Source organism: Pleurodeles waltl, chromosome 1_2 (genome assembly GCF_031143425.1).
Source record: "Pleurodeles waltl isolate 20211129_DDA chromosome 1_2, aPleWal1.hap1.20221129, whole genome shotgun sequence".
Lineage (NCBI taxonomy): Eukaryota > Metazoa > Chordata > Amphibia > Caudata > Salamandridae > Pleurodeles > Pleurodeles waltl.
The window spans coordinates 100,749,781-100,769,796 of record NC_090437.1 but is presented as its reverse complement, the minus strand read 5'-3'; the positions used below and the strand labels follow the sequence as shown (position 1 = coordinate 100,769,796).

The 20,016-nt window shown below is 42.9% G+C and overlaps 1 protein-coding gene across 1 annotated transcript in view; it reads left to right on the top strand.

The window, feature by feature from the left end:
• Positions 1-20,016, top strand: part of GAK (cyclin G associated kinase) — a 1,188,967-nt gene that overhangs the window by 469,114 nt on the left and 699,837 nt on the right. The window contains exons 12-13 of the mRNA XM_069236701.1: positions 19,035-19,084; positions 19,192-19,340. Of these exons, the coding sequence (XP_069092802.1) occupies positions 19,035-19,084; positions 19,192-19,340 (199 nt within the window). The remainder of the gene's footprint in view (positions 1-19,034; positions 19,085-19,191; positions 19,341-20,016) is intronic.

Here is a 20,016-nt window from a genome sequence, read left to right as displayed (position 1 = left end):
ACTGTAAATAAAGCGGTCACCATACGGAGACACGCATGGCTACGCACCTCAGGATTCAAGCCCGAAATTCAGCAGGCGGTGCTTAACATGCCTTTTAATGGACAGCAGTTGTTTGGGCCGGAGGTGGACACTGCTATCGAGAAACTTAAAAAGGATACGGCCAAGGCCATGGGCGCGCTCTACTTCCCACAGGGCAGAGGCACATTTCCGAAAACACCATTTAGAGGGGGGTTTCGGGGACAAAGCACAGAACCCTCAACCTCACAAGCCAGACCCACATACCAGGGCCAGTATCAGAGAGGAAGTTTTTCGGGGACAATACAGTGGTGGACACTTTCCTAAAACTAGGGGAAAGTTCCAAAGTCCCAAGACCACTCAAAATAAACAGTGACTTCAGTGTCACAAATCCCCCAACACATGACACCAGTGGGGGGGGGGTTAACAGATTTTTACCAAAAATGGTTCTAGCCATTATCCAACATGGTTACTGCATAGAATTCCTACAATTTCCACCAAATGTGCCACCAAAAACACAAAACCTGTCCAAACAACACATGGATCTATTACAGCTGGAGGTCCAAGCGTTGTTACAAAAAGATGCAATAGAACTAGTACCCAATCATCAAAAAGGAAGAGGGGTTTACTCCCTGTACGTTCTTATACCCAAAAAAGACAAAACTCTAAGACTCATCCTAGATCTCAGAACACTAAATCTTTACATCAAATCAGATCATTTTCACATGGTGACACTTCAAGACATAATCCCCTTGCTCAAACAACAAGACTACATGACAACATTAGACCTCAAGGATGCTTATACCCATACATCCTTCCCACAGAAGATACTTAAGGTTTATAATCCAAGGGGTACATTACCAGTTCAAAGTGTTGCCATTCGGGATAACAACAGCGCCAAGAGTCTTTACAAAATGCCTTGCCGTAGTGGCAGCCCATATCAGAAGACAGCAAATACATGTGTTCCCGTATCTGGACGATTGGTTAATCAAAACCAATACGCAAGAACGGTGTTCTCAACACACAAGATATGTTATAGAAACCCTTCACAAGCTAGGGTTCTCACTCAACTACCAAAAAGCACACCTACAGCCGTGTCAAATACAACAGTACTTCGGAGCAACAATCAACACAAAAAAAGGGATTGCCACTCCAAGTCCACAAAGGGTACAGGCATTCCAAAGAGTAATACAGGCCATGCACCCAAACCTAAAGTTCCAGGTAAAATTAGTGATGAAACTACTAGGCATGATGTCCTCATGCATAGCCATTGTCCCAAATGCAAGATTATACATGCGGCCCTTACAACAGTGCCTAGCATCACAATGGTCACAAGCACAGGGTCAACTTCAAGATCTAGTGTTGATAGACTGCCAAACATACACCTCGCTTCAATGGTGGAATACTATAAATGTAAACCAAGGGCGGCCTTTCCAAGACTCAGTGCCCCAATACGTGATCACAACAGATGCTTCCATGGTAGGGTGGGGAGCACACCTCAACCAACACAGCATCCAGGGACAATGGGACACTCAACAGAAACAACTTCATATAAATCACTTAGAACTACTAGCAGTATTTCTAGCGATGAAAGCATTTCAACCACTAATAACCCACAAACATATTCTTGTCAAAACAGACAACATGACAACAATGTATTATCTGAACAAACAAGGAGGGACACACTCAACACAATTGTGTCTCTTAGCTAAAAAAAAAATATGGCATTGGGCGATTCACAACCACATTCGCCTAATAGCGCAATTCATACCAGGAATTCAAAACCAGTTAGCCGACAATCTCTCTCGGGATCACCAACAGATCCACGAATGGGAAATTCATCCCCAGATACTGCAAACTTACTTCCAAAAGTGGGGAACACCACAAATAGACCTATTCGCAACAAAAGAAAACGCAAAATGCCAAAACTTCGCATCCAGGTACCCACAGCCTCACTCCAAAGGCAAAGCGTTATGGATGAGTTGGTCAGGGATATTTGCTTATGCTTTTCCCCCTCTCGCACTCCTTCTGTATCTGGTAAACAAGTTGAGTCAAAACAAACTCAAACTAATACTAATAGCACCAACTTGGGCACGACAACCTTGGTACACAACATTACTAGACCTGTCAGTAGTGCCTCATATCAAATTACCAAACAGACCAGATCTGTTAACTCAACACAAACAGCAGATCAGGCACCCGAGTCCAGCATCGCTCAGTCTAGCGATCTGGCTCCTGAAGTCTTAGAATTCAGACACCTAGACCTTACACAAGAATGTATGGAAGTCATCAAACAGGCTAGAAAACCTACTACACAACATTGCTACGCAAATAAATGGAAACGGTTTGTTTATTACTGCCATAATAATCAAATCCAACCATTACACACATCTGCAAAAAACATTGTAAGCTATCTACTACATTTACAAAAATCCAAGTTAGCTTTCTCATCCATTAAAATACACCTAACAGCCATTTCGGCTTATCTGCAAATTACGCATTCAACTTCATTATTCAGAATCCCAGTCATAAAAGCATTTATGGAGGATCTGAAAAGGATTATCCCACCAAGCACACCACCAGTTCCTTCGTGGAACCTCAACATCGTATTAACACGACTCATGGGTCCACCATTTGAACCCATGCACTCATGTGAGATGCAGTACTTAACATGGAAAGTAGCCTTTCTAATAGCTATCACATCTCTCAGAAGAGTAAGTGAAATACAAGCCTTTACCATACAAGAACCCTTTATACAAATACACAGACATAAAGTAGTTCTACGCACAAATCCTAAATTCTTACCTAAAGTCATATCACCGTTCCACTTAAATCAAACAGTGGAACTCCCAGTGTTCTTTCCAGAACCAGATTCTGTAGCTGAGAGCATTACATACATTAGACATCAAAAGGGCACTAATGTACTACATTGATAGAACCAAACAAATTCGTAAAACAAAACAATTGTTTGTTGCCTTCCAAAAACCTCATAAAGGGAATCCAATATCCAAACAAGGCATTGCCAGATGGATAGTTAAATGTATTCAAACCTGTTATATAAAAGCAAAAAGAGAACTGCCTATTACACCAAGGCACACACTACTAGAAAGAAAGGTGCCACCATGGCCTTTCTAGGAAACATACCAATGACTGAAATCTGTAAGGCAGCCACATGGTCTACGCCTCATACATTTACCAAGCATTACTGCGTGTATGTGTTAACAACACAACAAGCCACAGTAGGACAAGCAGTATTACGAACATTATTTCAAACAACTTCCAACTCCTTCAGGCTGAACCACCGCTTTTGGGGAGAGAACTGCTTACTAGTCTATGCACAGCATGTGTATCTGCAGCTACACATGCCATCGAACGGAAAATGTCACTTACCCAGTGTACATCTGTTCGTGGCATGAGACGCTGCAGATTCACATGCGCCCTCCCACCTCCCCGGGAGCCTGTAGCCGTTTTAAGTTGACAAAAAAAAAAAAATTAAACTTGTACATTTGTAAATTTGTAAATATATCACTTTTAATCACATTATGTACATACATACATACTCCATTGCATGGGCACTATTACTATATACACAACTCCTACCTCACCCTCTGCGGGGAAAACAATCTAAGATGGAGTCGACGCCCATGCGCAATGGAGCCGAAAGGGGAGGAGTCCCTCGATCTTGTGACTCGAAAAGACTTCTTTGAAGAAAAACAACTTGTAACACTCCGAGCCCAACACTAGATGGCGGGATGTGCAAAGCATGTGAATCTGCAGCGTCTCATGCCACTAACAGATGTACACTGGGTAAGTGACATTTTCCATATATATGTATGTGTGTGTATATGTATATATATATATATATATATATATATATATATATATATATATATATATATTAACATGCTTGGTTAATTAAAACCTTTACACAGACCATAATGCTCATTAATCGCAATACAGTTTCTTATCAAAACCATGCCCAATGTCACAGATACTTCTTACAATACAAAACCTTGTAACTTGACCAATCCTTAAAAACCCAATTAAAATTCCATTATATTTTTATTGATACATATAAAAATAAAAGATCAATACTTTTTCTCCCTAAAACAGTTCAATGGTAATTTAATTAATAAGATAAAAGTCTGAGCATACCAATATCTCACTGACTAGGACCCTATAAACTAAAATAGGTATATGTCAACTGATGTCTCATCAGTTATGACTCTAAAACTAATAAAATCTAACAACCAGAACTCACTCATTCAACACCCACCACTGATTTTAACGTAATTCAAGCTTCCTGTTTTTTCTAGGCCTGATTTAGAAACTTTACTAACCTCACATTCATTGAAGTATCCGAGGAATTAAAGCGGTCAATCACAGCCTGCCCACAGGTAAGTATGTGTCTCTGATTGAACAAGGCCTTAAGGTACCTTCTTTGGTCTTGCCCTAAGCTTTGGCATATACAGACGAGGTGTAAAAGATCCCAACTCCACTCCCACATAGAGAACAGGGTGACGTGGATCCTGAGCTAGCCCATTGTGCAAAATCTTGACCTCCTGGAAGCTGACCAAATCTATATTTAATGAATAGATCTTTTTCTTTTTTTGACCAGTCCAGGTACAACTGGCATTTTAGCGCTTTATACTCCTTGATTAGAGACCATGAATGGGATCTACCCACCAGGAAAGCTCTGATCCCATAATGAACGGGCACCCAAATCATCCAAAGACTGGTGAGGAGGACCGCGGGTTCATATTGAACTCTTTCCAGAGACTTAACCCATTTTCATTTGCAAGTTGCACGCTTTTCCAGATTTTAACGTATGCATCCTGTCTTGCAATCAGTTGATTCTCGTACCCAAACTCTAGCCTAATTTGGACCTGATAAGTTTTCTTGGGATGGTGGAAAAGGGATCTAAAAACTTTCCCAATGATCCTATTCAGGGTGATTGCGTCTCTACCCCTCAGGGCTTTGCTGCCATAGGTGACAATTGAAATTAACGTAGCAGCTATTACTTGTTACAAAGTTCTATAACTGGGGCCAACTAGCACTCTTAGTAAGGAACGAAAAGCCAGCAGCAAATTATTTCATTTTTGTACTAAGTCCATTTTTTATGGGGGAAAAAGTCCCCCTCTCATCTAATAATACCCCCAAGTATCTGTAAAAATTAAGTTGTTCCAGTTTTGAGCCTTGTAGGTACCACCTGTTTTCTGTCTTCTGCTGCTTATTTCCATAATTTTTGTTTTCTTCTCATTTATAACGAAGCCATTTTGTATTGCAAAATCTGCCACTTTCGTTATCGAACACTGTAATCCAACTTTCATATAACTTAGAAGAACAACATCATCAACATAGAGCAGATTTGAAATTAAGAGACCCCTAATCTTTGGTGGGTGCGCATTTACCCCACTTAACATATAGGAGAGATCAGATGAAAAAAGATTGAAAAGATAGGGTACTAGGGCACAGCCTTGTTTAAGACTGCGTACAGCCCCCACCTTCCTTGATAGAAAGTTACCAACCCCAATTTTCACTCTAATCGCTGTATCAGAGTACAGCATCTGCATTGCTTTTAATAATTTTGGCGGGATACCCCAGGAGTTTAATTTTGCCCACAGCAGGCTACGCTGTACAGAGTCGAAAGCGGATTTAAAATACACAAAACATACATACAGAGGTTGTATTCATTTATCTATAATGGTAGTAAGGGATAAGATGTTTACTGCTGTTCCAGGCTCTTTGATGAAGCCTGACTGGTTGATCGGAATAATGTTTTTTTAGCAGCCTAAGTCTGAAGGTCTTCCTAAAGGGCACCCACATAGTATTTGGCCTCTGAGTCAGTTAGGGTGATTAAACAATAATTCTCGGGGTGGTACGATCACCTCCTTTAAAAATCAGGTGGATAATGGTGCCCTTCCAGGTGCATGGGATAGTTTTGCGATCCAATGCACTATTATAGATCGTAACCAGCCTCTCTGCCCAGAAGCCTGAATTGGTTTTATATAAAGCATTTGAGATCTCATTCGGACCTGGGGCCCCACCCTGCCTGCTTCTATTAAGTTTTGTCATCTGAGGAATGGAGAACATTTGATCAATGCCATCCCTATGTGTATAGCTGATTGAATTATTGTCCAATTGCAACCCATGAGTCACTGATAGACTCCCTTTGCAAAGCGCCTCTTCTTTAAGTTATTTATCTTGATTAAAATGCTGAGTAAGAAAATTGTGCCAAGATAACTCTGAGATATCTGAAATTGATAGAATTGTAGGTGCCTTGTTTAGGTTATTAATAATTGTTCAAAAAGCCTGAGGATTCTTTTGTTTACTTAAGAAATAGGCCTTTGCCCAAAAGTCCTGCTTTTGCTTTGCTTTGTGTTTTCTTCCCACATCTGTTTACAATATTGACTATTTATTACTTTTAAGTCTTGTTGTATACGGGGATCATTAGAATACTTTTTGGCCAATCTTAATAACCTGTTCCTCTTTTCCTCAATAGTGTAGTAAGAGCTATTATTTAATGTTATCTCTATTTTTTACCTTCTCTAACTCATAGTGCAGGTAAGGTTTACGCGGGGGTCAGAAAGAAATCTAGCTGCAAACTTCTCCAGGAATAATGACCATAAGGTTATTGGTTCTTCTATTGAATCACATCTAATTTGGTTAAGTAGCTCCTCTGATGTTTTCCCAATAATTTTGATTGAGACCCCACGCTACCAAAGTTTCTTGTAATTGGATGTGATAAGAGTCCTAAAAAAGGTAATAGCTGGTTTATGCTTATGAACACTATAATTTATATGGCAGAGTCACCATTGCATAATCAATTAAGGTCTATCTTAACTAGGATATCCTAAAGAGTAGCAGGTAAGAGCCGGAGGCGTGTCCTATGGGTATCTCCCTTTCAAGATTCTGAGGCCGGACGCCTCCAAATCTTTGACAAAAGTGACCACTTTAGCCTCTCCCCTGCCTCTATCTTGATTCCCTAAAGTTTGTTGTGAAACAGACCATATGAAGTCCTGATTTACTATCTGTTCCTCTCTGTCATATGGTTGCAGCAGCTTCATGTTAAAATCTCCTGCTATTAGTAGCACCAGGACATCGGGTTCTTGCAGCCCAGTTAATAGTAGTTCTATAAGTGTAGAGGACAGTAACTTCTTAGAGTGGGCATCAGGATGTATATAAACATTTATTATCCACAGAGGTCTCCCTAACGTCTTATGTCAATCTAGCAGTTTTATTACCAAAAAATTAGCAGAGTCTTCTTTTGTATACAGGATTACTTCAACCCAACTGCAATAAAGGTCTCCAGACCCCCTTTTGGACGCCCAAATTTCTTCACCTTATGGGCTGAGGAGAAGAAACCCAAATAGCCATAAATTGTGAAAGGTTTTGTTGCCCATGTCTTCTGAAGAAGCACAGTTTGAAAGTATTTTAACAGGGATAGGTCTTTTCGCTGATTATTAGCACCTATCCCGTTTATGTTCCAGGATCAGATTTTTAATGAGTTATGATGACAATTAACTTTGGGAGATATAAATAAAAAGGAATTTTGTCTGTTGCTCGCGCCGTGGTGAAGAGCCGCTGAAAGCCATCCTATATTTAATTTCCCTAGGCCATATCCATTATCTGACTTGTAATTTATTGGATGATAAATAGCCGGTGTAAAATTTCCAATTGCCGCCCTCAAAATTGAATAAGGTTTTAAGGGTTTACTCTTTCCTGTGGGATCTACCATGCAGCTAGCCGAAACCAACCGTTCCGGATAGCTGTTCAGGTGAGGAGTTTTAAGATCAATTCCCCATTTATAAAATACATTTTTCTCCTTAACAACCCTGTTGGCGATAGATGAAGAAAACCAGGTCACCAGAGTGGATTCTTGGTAGAGGCTATTTGACTTCCGTTCCTCAGTTAAGAAATCTATGGAGTCTGTCTGCAGATTGAATACTCTCCAGGGGGGGTATGGCTTGCAAGAGTTTTAATATGTTCCCACAATTTAATATGTCTTGTGAACCCCTGGTCCGATATCTTGGAAGAAAAATCACGTTATTTCCACCCCTGGCTGGGTCCTGCTGGTAACTCTGTTACAGGGACCAGACCTACTTCACGGGGCAGTCCATGCGGAGCACTCGTAAAAGTATGTGAGGGACACTCTCTACCATTCAGTAGCAATTTCTCATGATCAAGATCTATTCCTAAACTAACAGTCGTAATCTGCTCTGTAGAGGGCTCGATAAGCCCATCCCCGCCCAGAGGTTGAGGCACAACGTGGGGCACGATTCTAGCTCCTGGACTATTACACTTAATTAAGTTAACTTCAGTTTTAGGAGCTACAATTTCCGAAGCTTTTTCAGCTGACTTCCTTCTACAATTCCCTCTTTGACCTTCTTTTTTCTTGAGTTCTAAGTCGGGATCTAGTTTTTGATAGTTCCACCCTGCATCTTGTTGCACTTGAGCTTCTGCTTCCCCATAACATAAAATATCCATATTTGATATAGCCTCCGCCTCTACTAAATGAGGGGGGACACGCTTGAACCTAAAGTGAAGGCACCTCCTTTTTTAATGTTGACTAAAGAGTACACCTTAGTCGTTAATAGACTACCCATATTATTTGCGTTTTTATTAAAATGTTCCCCTTTTTCGATATTGATACTCGCAAGAATTGGAATAGTTGCATATTTACATCATTGGTCCTATTGGGACCTTTCAACCTTTTCCTAGTCTTTCTTTGTTTTTTGTCTTTGCCTTTTAGTTTCTGGTAATTTAGTTAACTGTTGAGGTTGGGTTTTTATAGGCAGGGAGGAGGGGGAAGAGAGGGACAAAATAGATTGGTCGGATGGCCCTCCCACTGCTCCTAATAACTTATTTACTGATGGCACTACAATGCATTTGTTAACGGGACAATGATAATCCTTATTTTCAGCATCCACTGTTATACCAAATGACTGTATAAAACCTTCATTACCTAGTTAGTGACAGTCCTTTTGTTTACCAACCATTATTTTACCCCCATCTTCCCCATCACTGTTTCCAACCCCTACCTTCTCACCCATATATAACTTTAAATCCATATCCTAACTTTTTGAGCTGGCCAGATTAGCTTTAAAGTCAGTCATCAAGTTATTTATAACCTCAGGAACAGAGGCTAACTCGTTGATTATTGGGGCGCAGATAAGATCATGCTCTGTTTCGTCCTAGGTCTGGCCTCGTTTGATCAAAGCGTTTGTCAGCCAATTTTTGGTCAGTCCCAGCAGCCAAGTGCGCTATTATGTTTAGTAAGTCCTCCTGCACATCAGTCTTTGTAGATTGATAGGATAGAGCAGGGATGTGGAGTTCTTATCACCCGACGCCCAGGACATATTGTTTGGGGTCAAGGGCAACAAGTTTTCATGTTGACTTTGTCCTTGGGACAAGTAGGACCAACCCCCTGCAGCACAAACCCTTTGGCTGCCAGCTTACAGAGAAGGGAATTGTCTGCAGTTGAGGTAATGTGTGTCCATATGTTAATGCTGTTCGAACTTGTATCTATGGTTCATTAATGAAAAGCCTTCATTATTAGTGTGAGCGCTGTAAATAAACGTTTTAAGGGTCACATTGCACTACAGACAGTGGATTCAGTAAAAAAAAAAGGGTGCACACGCTTAAAGTTTAACAATATGAGGCTAAGTATAATGCTCCCAGAGTGCTCTGGGATTAGATGCAAATGTTCGCGGAAGCTCGTAAGCAAGAGTGAGGATTCTTTGCTTTCAAAATAAAATGTTCTGAAAAAATGCAAGTAGGAAAAAACTTTTCAGGTGCCATTTATTTAAAGTGTCGTTTAGTAAAATGTGTTGATGCATGCTTGTATTTCCACCAAAAAACTCCTAATGGAAAATCAATGCATCTTCAGCAAGACTATGGGAAGCATGAAAATAAACAAGCACTGGCAAAGCCAGCTGATCCAACATGTTTTGTGAGTCTTTTGGTTTTGTCAAAGCGTGTCTTGTTTTGACATGGCTTTTGTAACACTTTATTGTCATGGGAGCTGCCAGGCCCTCACATTGTAACAATCACCGGCAAAATTAAAAGAAACATTTTTGGTCTCGGAAAGCACACATTCCCACCAATGGTGTAACAAAGGCCCTGCAGCCCCTCTCAGGGGGCCAACTCGGCACAGCACCTGCCCCGAGTGAATCTGAAGGGGGAGGGCCTCCATGTTCTTTGCAGGGGGACCCCTCCAGTTCTGTTACGCCACTGATTGCCACAGTGGTTCCTGGCCCTGAACAAAACTACTTTGCGTGCCAAAATGCTCCTTGTGGAAGAGCAAAATGCAATCACTCTCAGAAAAGCCAGCCGATAGAGAGAGAAATAGAAGTTTAATAAAAACAAAATCTTTGTTAAATTCAGATCTAATTAGGGATCCAATTCTTGAAGAAAGTCACAAAAGTGCACCCATGGTATATGTCTTTGAATTAGTGGCTTTCTTGAATTCCCAAGTAGATCAGGAAATCTTACTCCTAGAAAATATTTATGAACTGTATTTGAGCACGAGCAAATATTCATGTACAGATTTGCTCATGTGAAAATCTATTGAGCATTTGCAAGTTCACTTTCCCTCCAACCACTTTTTTCCAAACCCTGAAAGAACTTCTACTACTGCCATTGTTAAGAGTAAATTTCCAGCCTCTTTCATTATGAGAAAATATTAGAGAAGAGCTGGTGAAAATACTTAAAACATGCAAGTTAGTAGGTTTGCAGACTCAAAGGCATTCCGGCCCTGGAACTATTGCTTACTGCTTTCTCCAGCCCCAGTGTGTAGATCTACGGAAAAGGTGGCAAAATAAGGAAATTGCTATAGTAGGGTTTGAAATTGCAAGTATTCAAGTCCTGTTATAGTAGTAGCCCTGGCCTACTCAGAGAGGCTATTATCAAAGCTCTTCCATGATGAGATTGCTACCATAATTTGTCGCTGCACTACGTGGCACTAAAGGGACAGGTAATTCTTTTTACAGGACAAGCAGATTTAATAAGCAACATGTCCAGTGGACAAGTAGATAGTTTATTAAATTCCACACCCCTGATAGAGTGTCCAAAGTTAAATGTGACGATTTAAAAAAGATGTTCCAAACTTTATTTTGGTCTAAAGGACCCTTGTTGATCTCTTAAAGAATGGGACAATCACATTGTTGACATAACATTGGGTCACTCTCCTTTAAGCCTAATTTGCCTTGAGATGCTAAATTGGACTGACAATTGATTGCAGTGATCTGTGCTGTACGCGGCACACCCACAGACTCTGATACAGAATATATTTTTATGTTGCTGGATAAGCATTTACCTTGGCCCTTATGGGAACATATTAGCCATTCATTACATAGTCTCCCACTGCCCACACTGAAACTTATGACTGCTGTTTCCAAGGAGTGCGGAACAGTTTCCTGCTGATTGCTGGGGTAACTTTGAGAACCCCCCGTTGGCTCTTTACCACCCAGCATTTTGGAATATTCCATGGCTGTAGTCTTTTTAATGATGACATTTACATCTAGAGGGATCGAACCTTTAGTATGCACAAGATCCTTAGCTCTACTGAGAGATGGTGATGGTAGAAGAGAGGGTGATCTCATCGTCAATAGCTCCTAATCAGTAATTGAGCCCCAGTCATTTCCTTTATCAACAGTGAATTACTAAGATTATCCGGGGAGTTTTTTGCCCCTTCCGATTCTATTTCAACTTGATTCCTGTAAAGATTTGTCCAGTTCCTCCCGTGGTGTCACTTGACTTCAATGAGGTCAAAATATGAGATGACCCTCGGGCTTCGGAAGCTTGAAGAATGGCAAAATTAACCTGGTCATTTGTTGTACACATGACCAGCATCTAACCCAGCATTATCGAATGGGAAGCAGAAGAGCTATTTGGTCTTTGGCGGAGGAAAAGATCGCTTCCAAGGGGTCTGCAAAAAGTCAAATTTATGCAGCGGTTTTGCATCCTTCTGAAACATACGTGCAGTGGGGGAAATCAGAGTCAAACTCTCTTCCTCTGAGTTTTTTGATCGCTTTGACTTCACAGATTGCATAAAAGGCATTTTTGCCTATGGGTGCAATGTTCTCTCTCCCCCTCCCTGATCGCATACTCCCTTGTGAGGAACGATTAAACCCTTTAGACTAGGATTTCCACCTATATTCACTTTACCACTGAGCAAACTGGAAAAAATACTCAATCAATGCGGTATACTAAAATAACCGGAATGCTCCGCCATATCTCGACAATTGAGGGGCACGAGCACGCAAAGGACCACTAGTTGGTTGGGGAAAGAGGAGGAGGGAGAATTAAGATTACTATGGATTATTGTAGTTTAGAGGGGGGTTTTGACACACTGATTGTGAGGGGCACCCCTGACCAGGAACCCCTTCCGCAATCTTTCCCTCCAAAATTTCTCCACGGCACCCAACCGCCCCCAACCACTAGTGTGAGGACTTAGCCTCTTAATAGGTCTCTGGGAGATCCAACCTACTGGTGCAAGTGGGTTACTCAGGACACACGGCAAGCCACACCTGAGCCTACTCGGGCCACTTCCCATACAAATATTAAAATTCTTATGAAATGAATTCTAAATCAAGTAAAAGGCTACAATTTAACAATTAGCCGTAGTCAACAATTACTGATGATCGGGATTTGTGATGTATATTATACTCTGGAACCCTTTATTCCTCTCAAACACAGATTGTCCAAAATACAGTTTCACACATCACAATACTCATTTTAATTTTTTGGTTTCTAATTTAAATTTGGAGCCCAAGCCAGTTCTAAATCAAGCCAACGTTAAAAACATGGGTAACAGTACCTTATTGCAATGCAGACCAAGTAGGGAAACCCACTATGATCGCTAAAAAAGCCCATGATCATCATATTGCATTAATTTATATGCAATTGGGATTAGTAGAGACAACAATAATCAGGATGTCAAACTCATGCTATTTGTAGTTTTAATTATTCATCTTTGGCATCTAATTCCAATTAGGATAATTTAGGGGGTGGGGTTGGAAGGTTAGGTAACCATTACTCTGTGCCTCTTTTCCCTCGCATTTTAGGAGTTGATATTTATTATTTTCTCTGGACAACAAGGTTGTGATTGGTGTTTATTCAATATAGTAGCAACTTTAACAGGGACAATTGGGGAAAGATAAAAAAGGTATTGACAAAGCCAGTGGGTCTGACTTGCATTTTGATTCTCGAATTAAAATATGGGGGGGAAAATGCCTGCTGCAGTGAAGAAGCAAAACAAAGATGATCTGATGGAGACTTTTAATGGCAGATTCCTTACCTTTGAATTCTCCCCTAGGGTCAGACTAGAACTGGAAGTTTTTACGTGAGTACCCTTGCGCGCCAGTAGGTGGTGTCGGTCTGCTCCGTGCAGCGTCTTCCGTGCCAGAAGTGACGTCCACTTTATCTATATAGGCACCACCTTGGCGCACTGACATCAGTTCTTTTCTTTCTGTGCCAGCCAGTGCAGATCCCTCTGTCATTTTTTGCTATGATTTTTTTCCATGCTTTTTGGCCTTTTTTTGAGGTTTTTTCTTCCTGGTGTGTCGAGGGAATGTTTTAGGGGAAAACAGATTTTAAACTATCTGGCACCTGTCACCGCACCATGTCAATGACAGACCCACACTTTGTGTGTCTGTGGTGTCTGGAGCACGACCACAACTCAGTCATCCTTTGAGTGCTGGGCCATAATGCAAAAGGTTTTGAGGGAGCGGTCCCTAAAGCTGCTAGTAGCCCGGCAGGTGGCTCCACCTCAGGCGACTTCAGGGAGGTCTCGTCCCAGTCGAGAGGAGGGTCCCACGATCATTTCGGGAGACCCAAGTAGTCTTCACTCCATTCAAAGTCATTGGGACACTCAAGTAAGAGGTAAAGAAAGCACAATACGCTTAGACTTTTCCTCGCCTTTCAGCAAACGCGATGGAGGAACATCGGCATTCAAGGCATAATTCTTTGGAGCTTACGCCAGGTCCGCCTCCCCACGTTTCCGGGAGCCAGATCAACACGTGCTCAAATTAAAGAATTTTACATGGCCATGCACCTCATTTTGAGCGGTTGACCCCTCCAGAGCTTCTTTGAGCCCCGCAGGGTCAGAGGGGGTGCCATCTAGTTCCATGCGCGCCAGGTCCTGTTGCGATATTCCCGGCACCCACCCCATTGTGCTCTCCGAATCTGACACGTGCCAGAGCTGCGTCGACCAATACTGATTCTGACGCCGTCAGGTGCCTTCTGTCCTAGGTTGGTGCCTCAGTCTTATTCTGAAAGGCTAGGCCCCAGGGAAGAATGGGGAGGGGGGTCACTGGACCCTTTAGAATGCTAGTAAGAAGGACAGGGTATGACTGGTGTGAGCAACTGGGTGATGTCAGCGGACTGGAAATGTCTCCAAATACCCAAATACTTTCTCCCCCTAACGTGGCTATGGAGGAGGGAGCTACTTATGCTATGGTGGTGAAGAGGGCATCTAAGGTCCTGGACCTCGAGTTACCCTCAGTAGCAGTCAAGAGCAACATCTTCCTGGTGGTGCTGCAATCGGGAGCTTCCTCCTCTGAACCCCCGCTCCCTTTAAACAAAGCCTTTACCGAGGTCCTTCTTGGAACTTCGCCCTATACCAGCACAGAAGCTCTTGTGACTAGGACTATTGCCCACTGCCACCCACCGGCCCCAGGGGACCCAGGCTTCCTCATCCAACACCTTACCCTGGAGAGCTTGATAGTCCAACCTACTTACCATTGTGCGTTTCCTGCTGCATCTCAGGACAGGGAATCCAGGAGGCTAGACAGCTTCAGTAAGAAAATGTTTTCTTACACTAGCCTTTCATTGCAGTCAGTGAACGCCACATGCTTATTGGGCCATTATTCCCACACACTGTAGAACATGGTTGCCTAAGTGCTGCCACAGGTCCCAGAGAAAGCCCGAGCCATTCTCTTTCTAGCAGTGAAAGACAGGAGAGACACAGCTAAGTTCACTATATACTGTAATTTGGACGCAACGACTCACTGGGCAGATCTGCTTCCACAACGATGGTGCTTAGATGCCTCGTTTGGCTGAGAACATCTGGCTTTTCAGGGGATGTCCAGGCTTTCCTCATAGACATGCCCTTTGATGGCAGTTTTCTCTTCCCAGACAGGGCAGACACTCAGCACTGGAGCGCTTTAAGGACTTGTGTGCTACGGCTAGTCCTTAGGCCTCTCAGCTGACCCCCCCATCCCCCCCCCCCCCTCCCCCATCATGCCCACTCTCCCTTCTGCTACTTTTGTGGCTATGGAAGGGGCTTTCAACCGCGCTAACTTTATCCCAGCCACCGGTCAATGCAAGCTTCCCAACCTCTGCATGAATGAGGATGCAGTTCTTGATGATCCCATGGGTGGAGTCATGAGCGATCTGCTCCAACCATCACCACCTGGCAGCTTCTGCCTTCAAACTTTCCTAATCTTGCCATTTTACATCATGGGCGTCCAGTTTGTGGCAGGATCTACCATCACATTCACCACTGGCAGTCCATAACATCAGACCGGTGGGTTTGGAAGGGCTATTCGTTCCCCTTCAAGACCACCCTTCCCTCCATCTTAGGATCAACTGACAGAGGATCATTTGTTTTTGCCCTCTGTGGAAGTCAAGACTCTCTTGCCCAAGGGAGCCATAGAGAGGGTTCCAGTGCGATAAGTAGGCTATGGTTGCTACTCACACTACTTTCTGGTCGCCAAAAAGGACAAGGGTCGTCGTCTTATCCTAGATCTCCAAACCCTCAACTTCTTCCTCTGAAGGAGAAATTTAAGATGCTTATATTGGCTCAGGTCTTGTCTGCCCTGTACTGAGAAGACTGGATGGTAGCGTTGGACTTACAGGGCACCTGTTTTCACACACCCATCCTACCTGCCAAAGATGTTAGTTGCTATTAACAGTAGACCACTAGCACTTTCATTTAATTGTGCTCCCCTTTGGCCTTACCAGTGCCCCTCGGATGTTCACCAAGGTGATGGGGCTGGTTGCAGCTCATCTGCAGAGATCAGGGGTTTCAGTCTTACCCCTGTCACGACAACTCAGGCACTCTTTCATCAGAGCTATTTCTGGACACAGTGCAGTTTTGAGCTTATCCTCCCAAGCGGTGAGTCCAGGATATTCACAATGATACTGATGTTTCAGCCTCTATCCTGGATTTTGGTGAGATTCACTCTGAGATTGTTGGGCCCCATTGCTTCCTGCTTCTTACTAGTGACTCATGCTAGATGGCACATCCCGGCTCTGCAGAGGGACCTGAAGTTCCAGTGAGCGCAGCATCAGGGGAATCTCTCCTACATGGTCCACATCTTGGAGGGAACTGCGAAAGACCTTCAGTGGTGGATTACGAACCGTGATTGGGTCAGAGGTAGACCCCTCTCCCAACCAGATCTCACAGTAGTGGCAGATGAGTCTCTCCAGGGATGTGGCAGCCACCTGGGAGAGGAGGAGATCAGAGGACTGTGATCTCCAGTGGAATCCAGACTCCACAGACACTTCGGAGTGTACAAACTCAACTGTCGATACCTAGTGGAGATGTTGCAAGGACTCTTTCAGCGGTAGGGAGAGCCTTGGATAGATCTCAGAACTCGCAATGTCAGCAGTTTTGTGTGCTGGGGCTTTCAAGGCTGATCTCACTCTGCAATGCTTTTCGGCTTATCGAGCTCGGGCCTCTTGTACGCCTTTACGCCCATACCACTTCAGCCCAGAGTTCTGAAGATGGTCAGGAACGACTGGGCCCAAGTAAACCTTGTGGTTCCAGACTGGGCACAGAGAGTCTGGTATCATGAGCTACTGCACATGAATATTGATCCTCCGATTAGACTGCCACTTGGGGAGGATCTTCTGTCCCAGAAGCAGGGGAGGGTTGTCCACCCGAGCCTGTCATCTCTCTGCCTTCTTGCGTGGAGATTGATCGGCTGCAGTTGACAGCTTTCAACGTTCCTCCTGAAGTCTGCAGTGTTTTTCCAGCAGCCAGGTGTTTCTCCACCAAAACTGTAAATGCCTACTGGTGGAAGCGATTTGTATCATATTGTACAGAGAAGTTTATTGATCCACTTTCTCCTTCTTTTTGTGATATTTTACTTTTTATCCTTACCGTTGGCCGGCAGGGCTCTGCTGTAGGAACCCTGAAGGGTTATCTTTCTGCTCGGTTTGCCTTCTTGTAGCTGCTTGATCAACCCTCTTTATTTAAGTCCCATATTGTAAATAGATTTCTGTAGGGCCTTGTACATGTATTTCCCCTTTCTCCTTTTATTATGCCTCAGTGGGACCTTAATTTGGTCCTCACATTCTTGATGTTAGACTCCTTTCGAGTATAACCACAATTGTTCCCGCCGGCTGCTCACGATTAAAACAGCCTTCCTCGTGGCCATTACATCTGCCCGTAGAGTGAGCTAGCTGTAGGTTTTATCTTCCAAACCTCCATTCTTCTCAGTTCATCCAGACAAACTGGTGCTTTGCATTAGGGCCTCTTTCCTGTTGAGTGGTAACACCATTTAATGTGGGCCAATCTGTCACCTTGCTTGTCTTTGATGCTTTTCCACATCACTCTAAGGAAGAGAAGTGACTCCACTGTTCGACCCAAAAAAAGCATTGTCCTTCTACCTTGATTGAACAAAAGAGTTCCGGTTGTATGACCAACTCTTCGTGGGGTATGTTGGAGCGAAGAAAGGTTGGGCCGTGCTGAAGTAGGACATCTCTTGTTGGGTCGCTATCTGCATCAAGGTCTGCTACACACGGGGGAAAAGCATCCTCCCAAAGGCTTACGCATTCATTCCACCAGAGCTAAAGCTGCGACCACTGCGTTTGCAGGCGGATTCCCAGTCCCGGATATCTGCCATGCAACAACGTAGGCTTTGCTGCACACATTTACTAAACAATACTGCCTGGATAGTCGGGTCTGTAGGGACAGGCATTTCACCTGTTCAGCCCTGCAGGTCTTCCTAGTTTGAATTTGTCTGCAGACCTATCACTGAGAACAGTATTGCTTGGGTAGCTGCGGCTAAAAGTCTCTATCAGGTGATGTAGTTACCTACCTCAGTTTCACATCTCAAAGATGCACTAAATTACATTTATGTCACAGCTACATTGTACACAAAAACCAATGAACTTGTTACATTTGGTAACGCGTTATCTGGTAGTGACAGTATCTATCTGCAGTTTAGCTTCACTTGATGAGAAGTGGAATGAGGCGAAATAGGAGGGGTACAAAGTAGATAGGAAAAAAAAACAAGAGAACTTCCAGCTGGGTGAGGGAGAGAAAGGCAGGAATTGGAACAAGGTGAGTGCAAAGTTTAAGTACCTATGTGGTCAAGCCAGGAAAGCAGGAGCCAGTCTGGTCAACAGAAGCAGTCCTATCCTGTTGTATCTTGTACTGAGGAAGTCGCTGAGACACTGCCTTTCTGTGACTGTGCCCTTTTCTAAACCTTTTGTAGATTACTAATTGGTTTTGGGGACAATGAGAGGGTTTGTGATAGAACGGGTGTGACCTGTACTATAAAGGCAGGAGCTTACTTGGAAGCAGCATCCAGTTCCTTGCATTGTGTTGGGATTCCTTGAGGCACCTTTCTGTATTAGGCTGCTAGCCAACCATAATATCCACAGTCACCATTGTGCTTGTTGCTGCAACTGTAGTCTCGGGATGCCACCTCTTCCCCAGAGATGAGGCTGTGTGAGTAAATGTGTACTCCGTGCCTGTCATGGGATGTGGGTTTGGTGGGAGGACTACTGCAATGATGCTTTGTCTTATTAACACTGGATTGACTGTGCTCTGTATGAACAGTACATTGGATTAACTCCGCCTTGTAAGCATTTGAGCAGCTTTTCAGGGTCCAGGAATCACCAATAGCGTAACAGACCTCGTAATTAAGTATAATATTATTTTAAGTGAAGTACGTCATGAGACAATCTATAAGCATATTTAGTGTGAAATTACTTTTTTCAATAATGAATGCTTCAGAAAACAATGCATCTGAGACACACCTTTCTGTCTTTTTTTCTTTCAGCTATGCAAAAGGTGATTTGGATATTTCTTATATAACATCCAGAATTGCTGGTATGAGCCATTACATATATTTTTGTTATACCAAAGTTATTATTTTCAATGCATGTTGCATAGTTTCTACCTGCATGGTTTTTAATGCATTTATTGATTCATTTCAGTGATGTCCTTCCCAGCTGAAGGTGTGGAATCTGCTATCAAGAATAACATTGAAGATGTACGACTGTTTTTTGACTCAAAGCATCCTGGACATTATGCTGTTTACAATCTGTCTCCAAGGTCATATAGGCCTGCTCGATTTCACAACAGGGTGTGTATTATACCTTCCACTTCCAATCGTGTTTTGGTTTGTTTACTCACCATAACTTTTCCTATTTGTAATTCAAATTATGGTTATTGTTGCAACTGGAAACTCCTACAGTGTTGTACAGAACCTTATTTACTGGTACACACCTGCATGTGACCAACCCTGTAGGCAAAAAGTCCTCATCCCTTACCTGTTACTTTTTTCCCTAGATGTAGTGTCAAGACCTGCTTCTCAGCTGCTCAGAGTACCCTTTACACCTGCTGTTTTTATTCCTTTATAATTTATTTTCTTTTTTCAATTCCCATTCTTTATGCAACAATTATCTGGCTTTAAGCCATGTATACTGTGACATTGGCCATTTGCAGGATCCTGACCCACAAATGTTGTGCTTTTCTTGTTTGGAGAACAGTCATTATTCGGTGCACACATGTTGTCTGTGTGCTGTCGGCTATACTCTACAAAGTACCTATGAATCTACCTGGCTTGCGTTCCTTTGGGCTTGTTGTACCCATGGGTTGAGTCGACCACCCTCCTGTGAGCGGGTTAGAGGACCAAGTCTCCATCTGCTTTAATAATGCCAGAGATATGCCTCTGGCATGAAACGTAGTTTTTCCTCCGAGCAGTATGTGTTTCAGACTCATTTTGATATGGTGCATTGTTCTCCCACCTCCTCTACCTA